The sequence below is a fragment of the Pithys albifrons genome, chromosome 9 (genome assembly GCF_047495875.1).
Source record: "Pithys albifrons albifrons isolate INPA30051 chromosome 9, PitAlb_v1, whole genome shotgun sequence".
NCBI lineage: Eukaryota > Metazoa > Chordata > Aves > Passeriformes > Thamnophilidae > Pithys > Pithys albifrons.
This window is the reverse complement of record NC_092466.1, coordinates 1537501-1550000: the sequence shown is the minus strand read 5'-3', so window position 1 is coordinate 1550000 and position 12500 is coordinate 1537501. Positions and strand designations below refer to the sequence as shown.

Below are 12500 nucleotides of genomic sequence, written 5' to 3'. Positions count from 1 at the left end.
AAAAATAAAATTAAAAAAATAAAATTAAAAAAAATAAAAAAAGAAAACAAACAAACAAAAAGGAAATAAAAAATGCAGCCACAAAATAGATTCATCTTTTCTGTGGCTGTATAACATGCACATATTCTACTAGTATTCATTACAGCCATGTGGCACAATTTTGATTTGACTATACAACAAACAACGTGGTTTTTTTCAAAATTATTTGTTCTGATAACTTAGAAATAATATAAAAATAAACAATGAATTTGACTTTTCCTCAAAAAAAAAAAATAATAAAAAAGAAAAGGATGGAAAGGCTAAACAATAGCAACTTGATGAAGTACAAATGAAATGCACGGACACTCGTTTATTTAAAAGAAAAAGATGAAGGCAACGGTTCTTGGCTTAATGCTTTTTTCAGCATCACGATACCAGGCCGGGACAAAAACCAATACACACAAGAACATAAAAAAAAATAAAAACAAAAAAAAATATGAAAAGCAATATACAAAATTTCAAAGATAAATACAATATTTATAGTTGATATGTTACAAAATAAATTCCCTTAGTGACTGCAAGTGTTTATGTGAAAGAAAGTGTTGCGATGGGTAAGACTATTTTATTCCTTATTGCCTTCATAAGGAATAAAATCTGCTTTTTGTTTTCTAAATATTTAAGTGGATCTGAAAAAAATTCAAGACAAGTGTATAAATATTTAGCTACAACTTTGGCAAAATCACAAAAGTCTACAATTTTATAACCACATACAAAACACATTAGGGAAGAAGGATCTAGAAGTCAAAAGGACAATTTTCTGGTACAAGAAACATAGACTTCACAGTAGCCTAAAATGCAATAGTATACAGTGCTAGCAAAAGTTGAAAAAATGTTGCAGATCACACTTGCTTAACAGGAAGCTCTAGCAGTGGAAGTATATTTTTTTCATTTTTTAAACCAACAGACAGTAGCAATTTCTTTTTTTTTTTCTCTGTCAGTGTGCTTGTTGAAGGCAAGAGAATTCAATATCAAAGTTACAATTTCTAACTACAATAAGTTACAAAGTTCCATTTCATTAAGATGAAGTTTAAGCAACGATAAACCCCCCCCGTGCCCACCCCCACGCCCCGGTTTTCTGTGTGTGTGGTTGTTTTCTAATCATATATTCATCCTTTTTTTTTTTTTATTCTTTTTTTCCAGTTTGATGGCTCATAACCTCCTTGGCCCCCTTTTTTTCCACCACAAAAAAATATTTCACATTATAGAGATACACAACCATTGTGAATCTAGTTATGAGTACAGAAAAATGTTCGGAGGCATTTTTCATCAGTGTTTCATGATAATCAAAATGGTGCATCCACAAAGTTTCTCCCAACACATAGCAAGTACTAGACATAGCCAAGACGTAATCAGAAACTTTATACAAAATAGGCGTCGCTTTTTCCTTATTCTCCAGGACTGAGAAATGTGAAAATATGAGAAAAATTCAGTCAATAAAATGGAATTGTTCATGAAGAAGTAGGTTGTTTGCATGTAGATTCTTAATAGTTTAAATAAAATCTTTAAACAAAGTCTTTTTTTCTTTTTTTTTTTTAATTTTTGTTTTTGTGGGTTTTTTTTTCCTGTAGCCTTTCGATTTGTTGCTGATTCTGTGTGAAGGTACTGCTTCCATCAGCATGTCTTAATATACTAAACTTGTCCCCTAAGCCCATCCTCTGCAGCTTGGTGGGTAAACAAAGTGCCTTTACATGGGCGGCACTACAAGCCCGGACATGGCTAAAAGAGAAAAGAGAAGAGAGAGGAGCTGTTATTGCCACGCTGGGGAAGGCACAGCCTGTTCAAAGCCACCGCAGGGACGGGTTGGGAGGATGTAGGGACGGGTCACTCCATGGCATCCTCCTACCAATACACCGTGGGCACCGCTTTTCCCAGCAAAACACACCACAAAGGGCTTCTCCTTGGGATCTGAGAAAGATCTTGAGGGCACAGCTCTCCAGGCTGCTGACAACATTTCTGACCACAACGACGCCTCTGACCACAACAACTCTCCTTGGGGACATCCCCACCAAAGAGCAGTTCATGCCCAGACCTGCTCCTGGGCAGAAAACTTCCTTTTCCACAACCATCCTTAGTGCCAACAACTCAGCAAGCCAAGGGCTCTCCAAGACCCTGAACCTCCTCCCAACTCTGGAGCTCAAACATGATAAAAAGACAGCAACAGGACCCCAGGGAAAGGCCTGAATTTGTGTCAGGGAAGATTTAGGTTGGGTATTAGAAAGAGGATCTCCCCTAGAGGGTGGTGGGCACTGCCCAGGCTCCCCAGGGCAGTGGGCACAGCCCCAGGGCTGACAGAGCTCCAGGAGTGTTTGGATGATGCTCTGGGGCACAGGATGTGACCCTCGAGGATGGGCCTGTGCAGGGCTGAGGGCTGGACTCGATGATTTTTGTGGGTCCCTTCCAATTCAGCATCTTCTGTGATTCTGTGATTCTATTAATAGCTCCAACCAGACATATCCTGGTTTCTTAACAGATAAAAATGGAGATGCCAACAACTACTGCTTTTTTCCTACTTAACCCTTTGGTAGAAACATAATTTAGACAGTCTTTAATTTTAGTGTTGTTTAATTTTTGCCATAATGATATTTCTCATTAATTTATGTACAACAGATATTAATAAATTTGTTCGTGTAGCCATGTGAACTTCAATTTCTCAGTTCATTAATTTCAACAATATTAATTTATTTCAGATTCACTGTTACAGCTTTATGGTTTGGAAGAGCTGGGTCCATACACATTTCATGGGTGACACAACCTCCTACAGCACCACCAGCATTGCTCCCAGAGCCCTGGGCATCTCCCATCCTGCTGCCTGCATTTCTGGGAAGGATTGGAATGGGACTATAATTCCCTAAAACGCAGCTCAAGTGAGGTACTTCAAACAGGTAAAAATTTTCTAACTCTGGCACTTTTTTCACCAATTAGATGTATCAAGTATGTCAAAATTGAAACGGAAGTTATAATTTTGCATCATTTACAATACTGAGGGTTTTAAAGCTAAACAGCTAAACAATACAAAATTTAACTGGATAATGTTGTTTCTACCCAAAACATTGAGTTTTCTTATCACAGAATCCCAGGATCACTGAGGTTGGAAAAGCCCTCCCAGCCCCTGGAGCCCACCCTGTGCCCGATGCCCACCTTGTGCCCCAGCCCATGGAGCCCACCCTGTACCCGATGCCCACCTTGGCAAAGCCCTCCCAGCCCCTGGAGCCCACCCTGTGCCCAGTGACCACCTTGTGCCCCAGCCCAGAGCACTCAGTGCCACAGCCAGTCCTGCCTTGTGCACCTCCAGGGCTGGGCACTCCAAACCTCCCTGGGCAGCTCTTTCCAATACCTGAAAACTCTTTATAAACTCTTAAAACAACCCTTCATTATACCTCCTCTATTCCACACTGCATCAGCCCAGGCCAGCAGATGACCTTGCCCTGTGTTTGGACCTGCCAAGCTCCTGCTCTCAGTTTGGCATCTCCTGTGGGACTCAATGAGCAGGAAATCTGGCACCACATCAGCCTGGTTAGTTTGGGTGCACCTGAACTGGGGAGACTGGAGATCATTTTGAGATGTTACCATAGAATCACAGAATAATTAAGGTTGGAAAAGACCTTTAAGATCATCAAGTCCAACCACCAACCAGCACCCCACCATGTTCACCACTAACCCATGTCCTCCAGTGCCATGTGACAACAACACCATCACCTGCCCCATCCCTGGAAGTGTCCAAGGCCAGGCTGGATGGGGCTTGGAGCAACCTGGGATAGTGGAAGGAGGTGGAACTGGATGCCCTTTAAGGTCCTTTCTGACCCAAACCATTCTGGGATTTTATGATTCTACTGTGTGAAAAATTAGATTATCTGCTGCATAGTTGTCTAGGGGAAAAAAAAATCTGAATTCTTTAATTTAACCATTTTCATTGAATTCTCTCTGTGGCACAATGGGAGGGGAGTGCAAGGTTAGTGCTCCAGACATTTATTTCACTGTTTCTTTTAGTGGCAGCATTTGACAATTGTGAATTCCTGTGCTGTGCTTCCTGCTGTGCAAATTGATACCAAATGCCTTCTTAAAGAAAAATGAGCTGGCTAGTTTTTTAATAATAATTTTAATACTTTCATCCAGGGGAAGACCAGAAAATTAAGCAGGATGCAATTTTAAAAGAATATAGAGACCCTTTTGCTCTGCATTACAGTCCTATAACCAGAGAGCAATATCTTTCACAATCTATAGAAAGTAAATTACGATTGAAAACCAAATTTTGAACACATATTATACTTCCAACTTTGCAGCAAGCCTGCATTTTCTCACTAAAAAAAATATTTTATATCTTGTATGTCCATTGTTTTAAACAGGAAAAAGCTCTTTGCCCTCAGGAGCACATACAGTAGGAACCTGCTCTTAAAAAAGTGTGGGAGTACTTGACTTTCTGATCATAGATTACTCAATGGAGGTCATGTGGAGTCAACAAGATTGTGGCTTTTTGGATATGGCCCAAAGGCCCTTTTTTGTAGGCTTACTCAGAGGAGTGAGTCATGGCCACGGGACAACAGAGAGAGAGGTGTCTCCTCTGTGAGTTGCAGCTTCCGAGCGTTGACCCTGCTTAGGTCCCGGTTGGCTGAGGATGGATCTGCAGCTGACACGAGTGCAGCAAGAGGGAAGGCAAGACATCAGCTCTGGCTGGCATGGCCTGCACCCTGACCTCCCTGAGATCTCCCCAAATTGTCTCTTTTTTATTCTTAGCCTCTGCCTTCATCATTGAATCATAAAATCCCAGAATGGTTTGGGTTGGAAGCGACCTTAAAGACCATCTCATTCCTGCCATGGGAAGAGACACCTTCCACTAGAAGGTCTCTTGGGTCTATTTAGGAAAAAACCTGTTGTCCACAGACCTCTCCATGTTTGCTTTTGTGCACTAGGTCCTACCGTGCAGTGGGTTTTGGGGTCAAGCTTCCTTGTAGCAAGATCTTTCCTCTAGTGTAGAGGGCTCGGGTGGTCCCAAGGCTCAGGGTGATGTCAGCACAAGCAAGAAGGTAGATCAGCTCAGCCTCTGCTTTGTACTTTATTAGGAGACAAAACAAGCCCCCTGAGCTCCAGGTGGAGATTCACAGCTCTGCTCTGTGTTCTCACCATCTCAGGTGTACCAAGAACAGCACTTTTCCCACTCATAGACACGTCCTGCAGTGGTTACTCAGAAGGGATTGGTGCAATTAACCCCCAAATCCCTGAGAGAGGACCACCCATGTCTGCATTCTTATTCATTCTTACCCATGTCCCTTCTTATCCTTAAACTGCAGATTCACCTCAGATACAACAGTGAGCTCTTACTGCCCTTTAGGCTTGGCTAAATGTGTGTGACCATTCCTGACAGTGCCCACTCCTCAGCTGTCACTCAGCTCCTTCACTTCCCATTCTGTAATGAGACTCTGCACTTGAAGATCACCAAAAAACCTCTTGCTGCATTGGACTGCAGCTCTTGAATTCCAAATTTTAATTTAGTGTAGAAAATGTGCTGATCAGAAAACTCTCGAGCTGCTTGTACAGTGTCCAGAAAGCAATTAATGAAACTTTAAAAAGGGCTCAATGTCCACAAATGACTAAGAAAACAGGAAGAAAGAAGCAGAAGTTCCCCAAATAACTGTATGGGTCAAATGCAGTGTAAATAAGTACCAACACAGGAGTATTGGTGGCTTTTCTTTACAACATCTCATGGAGGAAGGAGATGACAAACTCATCCCTGTCTTGCCACTCAGCTCTGGCTGCAGCTCAGTTCAAGGCAGTGGTTGAGAACTGTGAGAACTGAGTGAAGTGTTGGCAGCTAAAACCTTTTGTAAGTTCAGTCTGACTTAACTCAATAGTTTTGGTTGGGAAAAGCAGTGGTTCCTCTGCTGTGAAGCTGCAGGAACCTGAGTGAGGTGGGGTGAGGTGGTGGACAGGTCCTGGCACAGGTGCCCAGAGGAGCTGTGGCTGCCCCAGCCCTGAGAGTGTCCCAGGCCAGGCTGGACAGGGCTTGGAGCAACCTGGGGCAGTGGAAGGTGTCCCTGCCCTAAGATGGAGCTGGATGGTCTTTAAGGTCCTTTCCAACCCAACCCATTCCAGATTCTATGATTCTGTGTCAGTTCCTGAACTCTCACAATGCTGAACATCACTTTGTGGTGCCACTTTGCATAAATAATTCAACTTTTTGTCACAACCCTACAACTCATTGCTCTAATTACCAGACCAGAAGGACATTCTTCCTATTGCTCTGGGTCATTCTGTTCAACATAAAAAGATTTGGTTCAGCCAGCTGAGGAAAAATTCACAATTTTTGTTTATTTATTTGTTTGTTTACTTTCAACACTTCTGAATCAAAGCCCCAAAGGATGACAGCAGGTTTGCTGCTTGGGTTGTAGCATCCTGAAATCAGGGGTTAGTGGGACTGTTAGATCTTCAAGCTTAGTCCAGAGCAGGGCTGGACTCAGCCTAAGAGCTGAATTCATAACCTATTGAACAAAATCAGTATTGGCTGTTTCAAAGTTACCCTCTGATGTTTATACATTAAGCATTTTGCCCCTGAGGATGGAGATGAACAATTAATGGGTGCAGACATTCAGCCCACCCAGTTCTCCTCTAAACCCCACTTTGCAGCAATCTAGAGCTTTCAGGCACCTAAACCCTTGGCTATCTGATGGGAAGCCCTGTATTTACCTATTGAAATTACAGAAATTCAAATAATTTTGGTTTAGATCTTTAAATTGTATTTTTCAGAGTAAATCAGAATCGATAAGTTAATATGAATATATATCCAAAAATCTGCTACAAAGAGTCACCTCAGATCTGTCATGTGTTGCCACATTTATATTATTTGATTTTTAATTATTTTCTTTTTTTATTATTTTCTTTATTTTATTATTTTTTGTATGTTTATTTTTTAGTTTATTCTATTATTTTATTTTTATCATTTTATTTTTCATTGTTTTTATAATATTTATCATATACTTATCATTGTTTTATTTTCATTCTTTTGTTTCAGTATTTACTTTTCACAGTAGTGTCTTTTTACAAAAAGAGGAAAGTAGAACACTGGATTATTTTATGAATGGATTATCCTCTCTAAGAATATTGGTGTAGTTTTCTACTTACTGTAGTAACATAGTGAAGCTTTCAGGAAAGAAATATGAAAGAAACTGTTAATCTAATTATCCTTTTCTTTAACACTCATCCTACAATAGGTTTGTGTAGTTGGATTCTCAGCTCGTTGTTGACCTGAGTGCATAACAAGCTCTCAGATGCTTTTTGGGGCCAAGAAGTGAATAATAAACCACAGGAATATTAATTTTGAGATCCTGGTCTGGAATGGTCTGGAATTGTGGTGGACAGGCAGCTCTGTGGGACTGGGATTATGTCTCTCCAAAGTGCCTTCAGATCCCACAAAATGCAGGGGTTCAGAATTAGTTTGTCCTATTGAAATGTCTGTCCTCTCTTATCCTGTGAGTGCTCATTGTACCATGGATGTCATGGTAATACAAAGAATAAATAACACTCTGCTGCTGCCTCTTAACTGAGGAGGTCAAGAGGAGTGAGGACCTTTGGGGTAGGAGTGTCCTCAGCCCTTCCTGATTTCAGTGGAATTTCAAGGGCTTCAATTCACTCCACAACGAGACTCAACCAGAGGCAAACAAACCTTTTCCATGATTCTAAGCCACTTACAGTTTTATCTTCTGAATGTTAAAATACACCATGAAAGTGGCATAACAGGACCTAAGTCACACTTTTTAGGAAGACTCCTTTGTTCCTACTTTTGTTCTCCCACCAAACATACACCATTATCATAATTCCTCCTGCCCCACCCCTAGCAGGTGACCATGGGAATTCTGCAACTGGTTTATTAGTTGTTCCTTTCACTACCCACACAAAATCACAGAACAAAGGCAAAATATTAAAATTGCCTGCATTAATTAAAGAGCTGAGTTTGTTTAGAGATGTAACGACTCTAACAGCACAGTGAGAGCACGAGCTGAGACCACCAGAGCATGCAAACCATGTGGCTACCCAGTCCAGGGGAAAGTTAGTTCTCTGGGCAAGAGCTTAACCAGATTTATATTAACATGACATATCTAAAATCACTATTGCACCCTGTGTACAATGAGGAAATGACACCATGTCCTGCCAGAACCCTGATGGGCTTCAACATCCACAGAAAGGCATCCAGAAAACACAGAAACACAAGGAGCACGTGAAACCTCCAACAGACATTCAGGGAGACAGAATCCCTTTAAAATTTAAGGCACGAACTCCTAAGGGAAAATGCCAGTAAAACAACTAGTGTTTTCTCTAATGCAAGTTTTAAAAATGGACTAAAAATCTCCAAATCTCAGCAGACCATTCGCACTATCCTTTTTCTCCCCCTGCTTCTGCATCAATACAAAAGCACCAGGAACCTAAAAAGAAATTAGCCAGGTATCTTTCCCTTTACAAAAGCACCAGGAACCTAAAAAGAAATTAGCCAGGTACCTTTCCCTCTACAAAAGCACCAGAAACCTAAAAAGAAATTAGCCAGGTACCTTTCCCTCTACAAAAGCACCAGGAACCTAAAAAGAAATTAGCCAGGTACCTTTCCCTCTACAAAAGCACCAGGAACCTAAAAAGAAATTAGCCAGGTACCTTTCCCTCTACAAAAGCACCAGGAACCTATAAGGAAATTAGCCAGGTACCTTTCCCTCTACAAAAGCACCAGGAACCTAAAAAAAAATTAGCCAAGTACCTTTCCCCCAAAGAAACCATCAGGACTGGAGTATATGCACCAAAACAAAAAAAAAAAAATCAATACATAGCAAATGGAGAGATCCAGCTCACCTTGAAGTCCATTTCCATTTGCACTGGTGCAAGATGGTGGTGGAGAGGCTTGGGGCCTGACAACGGGAGCGAAGGCGCTCTTTTGTTTCACTGCAGAGATGACATTGGCAGGTGAGAATGAGAAAATGCCGTGTGTACTGCTACAGTTTGAAGGGAGGGTGACCGAAGAGGCTGCCATGGTAGGGCTTGACGGCACTACTGCAATAAAGCAAAAATAATCAGGACTCAGATTGAGGTTTTCACGGCAAACACGGAAAAAGAGAGTGATAGGGCCTTGCCTCTTAAAATATATATAGAAATATATATATATATATAAAAAAAATATATATAAAAAAATAAAAATGAAATGCCTTGGCTTGGCCACTCTCTGGATAACAGGCAAACTCTTTTGTGTTGGACTTTTGTTACAAATTGCGCAGTCCAATTTTTATTTTTTTGTTTTGTTTTGTTGTTTTTGGTTTTTTTTTCTCTATCTGAGATTGCATTCTGGCACAAAACAGATCAATTTATGATTTTCATTTTTACGTCCAGCCTCCAGAGTCACCCCTCCTTTTATCCAGTAGCTGACAATAGAGGAAATCAAAACAATGCAAGGAGTTGATTTTGTAGTAAATATGAATCTATATGATGATGTGTTACCAAAAATAGACACTTACTGCCGTAAGGAGAGTTAGCTGAGGAGCCATTAAGAAATCCAGGGGAACCTGGTACACCTAGATTGGGCATGCCGGCATTGCCATATCCATTCATGCTATTGCTGACTGTGTTGTAATTGGACTGCTGAGGAGTACTGCTGGGAACATATCCTCGCGGGGAAACACTGCTTGTGTTGCGACTGTAACCTACTGTGTTAGAAACCCCCCCACCCCAAAAAAATAATGTTATTTTATAAGATAGACTTAGGGCTGGGGGGTTTCCTCATGCAGCATATATTACACAGTTTTAATTGATTGCACAGCTTTGCTCTGAGTTGTCTCTCACTGCCCTATCAACTCTTGCAGCTTGAGATAACCTTATCACGCCAACCCTACTTAAATCATCCCCGAGCACTCTATGTTGTCTCTCCTCTTAGCACAGACAGCCAACAAAAGCTCTCTTCGATCCAGCTGTGTCAGGTGCCTTCACGTTTGTCTTTAGGAGCAATTATCAACAGGCTCGAGTCCCGCTTTGTACCAACACACTGCGTGAACTTTCAGCCTCTCCAGACCTTCAAATGCCAGAGCTGACAAGGAAAACTTTTTTGTTGCAGTGATTTACTTTAAGAGGCTGTTTTGGGGTCTTCATTTTGTGATTGATATTTTTATGCTAACAACAAGCTTTTGTAAGGTGTAGCCATCGGTGAAAACTAATTCAAGAGCAAGTACAGAATTTTACGAGGCTTATTAGCTTGGAAATTCATTAAAAGACAATCTTTTTAGAAGAGGAAACATAGCAGAATCAGGATTTTAAACAACAATTTGTTCCTATCTGAGCAATCAATTTAATAATTACGTTGCAAGTAAAAAAAGAATGTGCGTTTGAACATATCTAATAATCCTGTTTCCCTCCTTTCATTAGTATCAAAATTAATTTTAAATGCAATATGCTACATGCATTTTCAATTACAACAGGTAAATTAAATCAACTATTACTTTTATTAGTAACATATATGTCAACATGCCTACAAACAAAGTATTTTAAAATCACAGACATCAAATTAGATTTATCTGTGCAAATATTCCAAAACCAGGTGGAGATACCTAGACATAATTATTTTAGAAAGAAAACCATACACGTTGTATATTTACTGCGAATAACAAAGAGCTTTCTACGCTTTGCCAATTGTATTATTTTTCCCCACTGGAGATGCTTTATGATAACAGTAAATGAAAGAACAGGAAGAATTAAATATTACGAGGAAGTTAAAGACAGCGTTTCATCGCGCGCTCAGACACACGACCACGGGGAGAGAAGGAGGTAGGACACGGCGGTGACATCAGCTCGGGCTGATGGCACTGGCCAAAAGCAGTCACCAAGGTGAAGGATTAACTCCTGAAATCCCACCTACCTTGGTCGTTGGCTTGTGATGTTTCGGAGACGTTGACGGCGAGCTGGCTGCTGAAGGAGTTCACGCCCATCATGCCGGTGTGAGCGGGAGTGTTGGCGAGAGTGGGGATCTGGTTGTGGTTGCGCGGCACGCTGTACAACGCCTCGGCAATGTCAGCTGCTCGTTTCAGGATTATCTCCTGGAAGGGCAGAAAAGAAGCACTGACAACTTAGAGCTGATTTGAACAAATAGCCCCAGTCGCAAAAACGCCAGAAGTTACCGAAGAGATTCACGTGGAATTATAGTGAGGGCTGGGGCTTTGCTGCTTGTTTCAACAACACCTCGTGTTTACCTCCCTACATGCAATTCCACCTCAACACAGTAAGTATAAAGAAAGAGAGAAATTAACATCAAACCAGAGCTGGGTGCTGGAAGTCATGTGAAAATCTCAACACACATTTTATCCACCTAGGGCAGGAGATGTACTTTCAGCAGTTTGCAAAACACAGTAAGTCTGATCCGCTCAGTTTGGCAGATTTCTTTAGGACTTCCCATTAGTCAGTGTATATTTTGGCCTGAGTTCAAGGTTATTCTCTTGCCTTAATGCTTGCTTATGCTTTTGGCACCTTACACTTAATTGTCATTTGTGATGGGCAAACGAGCGGTGAGAGGAGCAGGGGAAGATGAAGCGTTTCCCTCGGAGCATTGCATCACATCAGACTGCCCTCAAGGTGGCTGGCAGAGCCCGGCTGTGTACAAAGGGAATGTGCTGATGCTCTGCCAGCTCTGCAAAGAGCAGGTATTGATCTACACATGTCGGCGTGGGAACAAAGGCCGCGCTGCTGACCTACCTGGTTGTTATGGGGCATCCCATATAGGGCTTCAACAAGGTCTGCTGCTCTCTTAAGTAATACTTCCTAAAGGAAAACAAACAACCTGCGTTATGTTTCACTAAGACAAGAGGAACACAGTGGTGTTGGCAGTTGTAGCATCTACAATTATGAGGAACCAAGAAAATGGATAAAATCCGTCACACGCTCTCCGTGTGCCCCCACTATATTTAGTGGATGTATTACAAAGGTAGGAAGGTATTTTGTTTTGGAGGAAAACAGTGCTTGTGGCTTCAAGTCAAAGTTAGAGGCAAGCCTAAAAATAATACTGCATTTTACATCCAGCTGTTCAATTATGATTGACTCGCAAAGGTGTTTGCTGCTGTAGCATGGAGCTCTCGTGCTGAATTAGTGAAATCAGTGCTTGAGGTTTAATGATGTAGTCTTATGGGTATTAAACAAACAAACACATGGTAGAGATATGAAAGGCACAGGCATCACATTTGGCTGTTAATTCCTAGCACTTTAGTGGTGAAGAACAATAAGTAATTTTCCATATCTTAATTAAACTGGCAGAGTCCTTAAAGACAACATCTCACCCCTAATTCATGCCCCAAATTTGCAAGTGAGTTCAATGCTTATTCCTCTTTATTTTGAACAATAAAGTGAATTAACTTGGGTTAATCTAGTTCTTTCATAATGACATTAAGAAATTTTTCAATTAACCTCTTTGACTGCATGTTGTAAAGGACTTCATAAATGACTTCACATTCAGAGAG

General features: G+C 41.1%; 1 protein-coding gene across 8 annotated transcripts in view; it reads right to left on the bottom strand.

Moving 5' to 3' along the window:
• EBF3 (EBF transcription factor 3) overlaps positions 1 to 12500 on the bottom strand; it is a 125804-nt gene that overhangs the window by 1174 nt on the left and 112130 nt on the right. For 3 of the 8 annotated variants that reach the window (XM_071563892.1, XM_071563893.1, XM_071563898.1), the window contains exons 12-16: positions 11743 to 11808; positions 10913 to 11090; positions 9522 to 9710; positions 8866 to 9063; positions 1385 to 1755 (exon numbers count right to left, since the gene is read on the bottom strand). In XM_071563892.1, coding sequence (XP_071419993.1) covers positions 1724 to 1755; positions 8866 to 9063; positions 9522 to 9710; positions 10913 to 11090; positions 11743 to 11808 — 663 coding nt within the window. In that variant the 3' untranslated portion in view covers positions 1385 to 1723. Of the gene's footprint in view, positions 1756 to 8865; positions 9064 to 9521; positions 9711 to 10912; positions 11091 to 11742; positions 11809 to 12500 lie in introns of all 8 variants that reach the window. The other 5 variants (XM_071563894.1, XM_071563895.1, XM_071563897.1 and 2 more) reach the window with 3 other exon arrangements.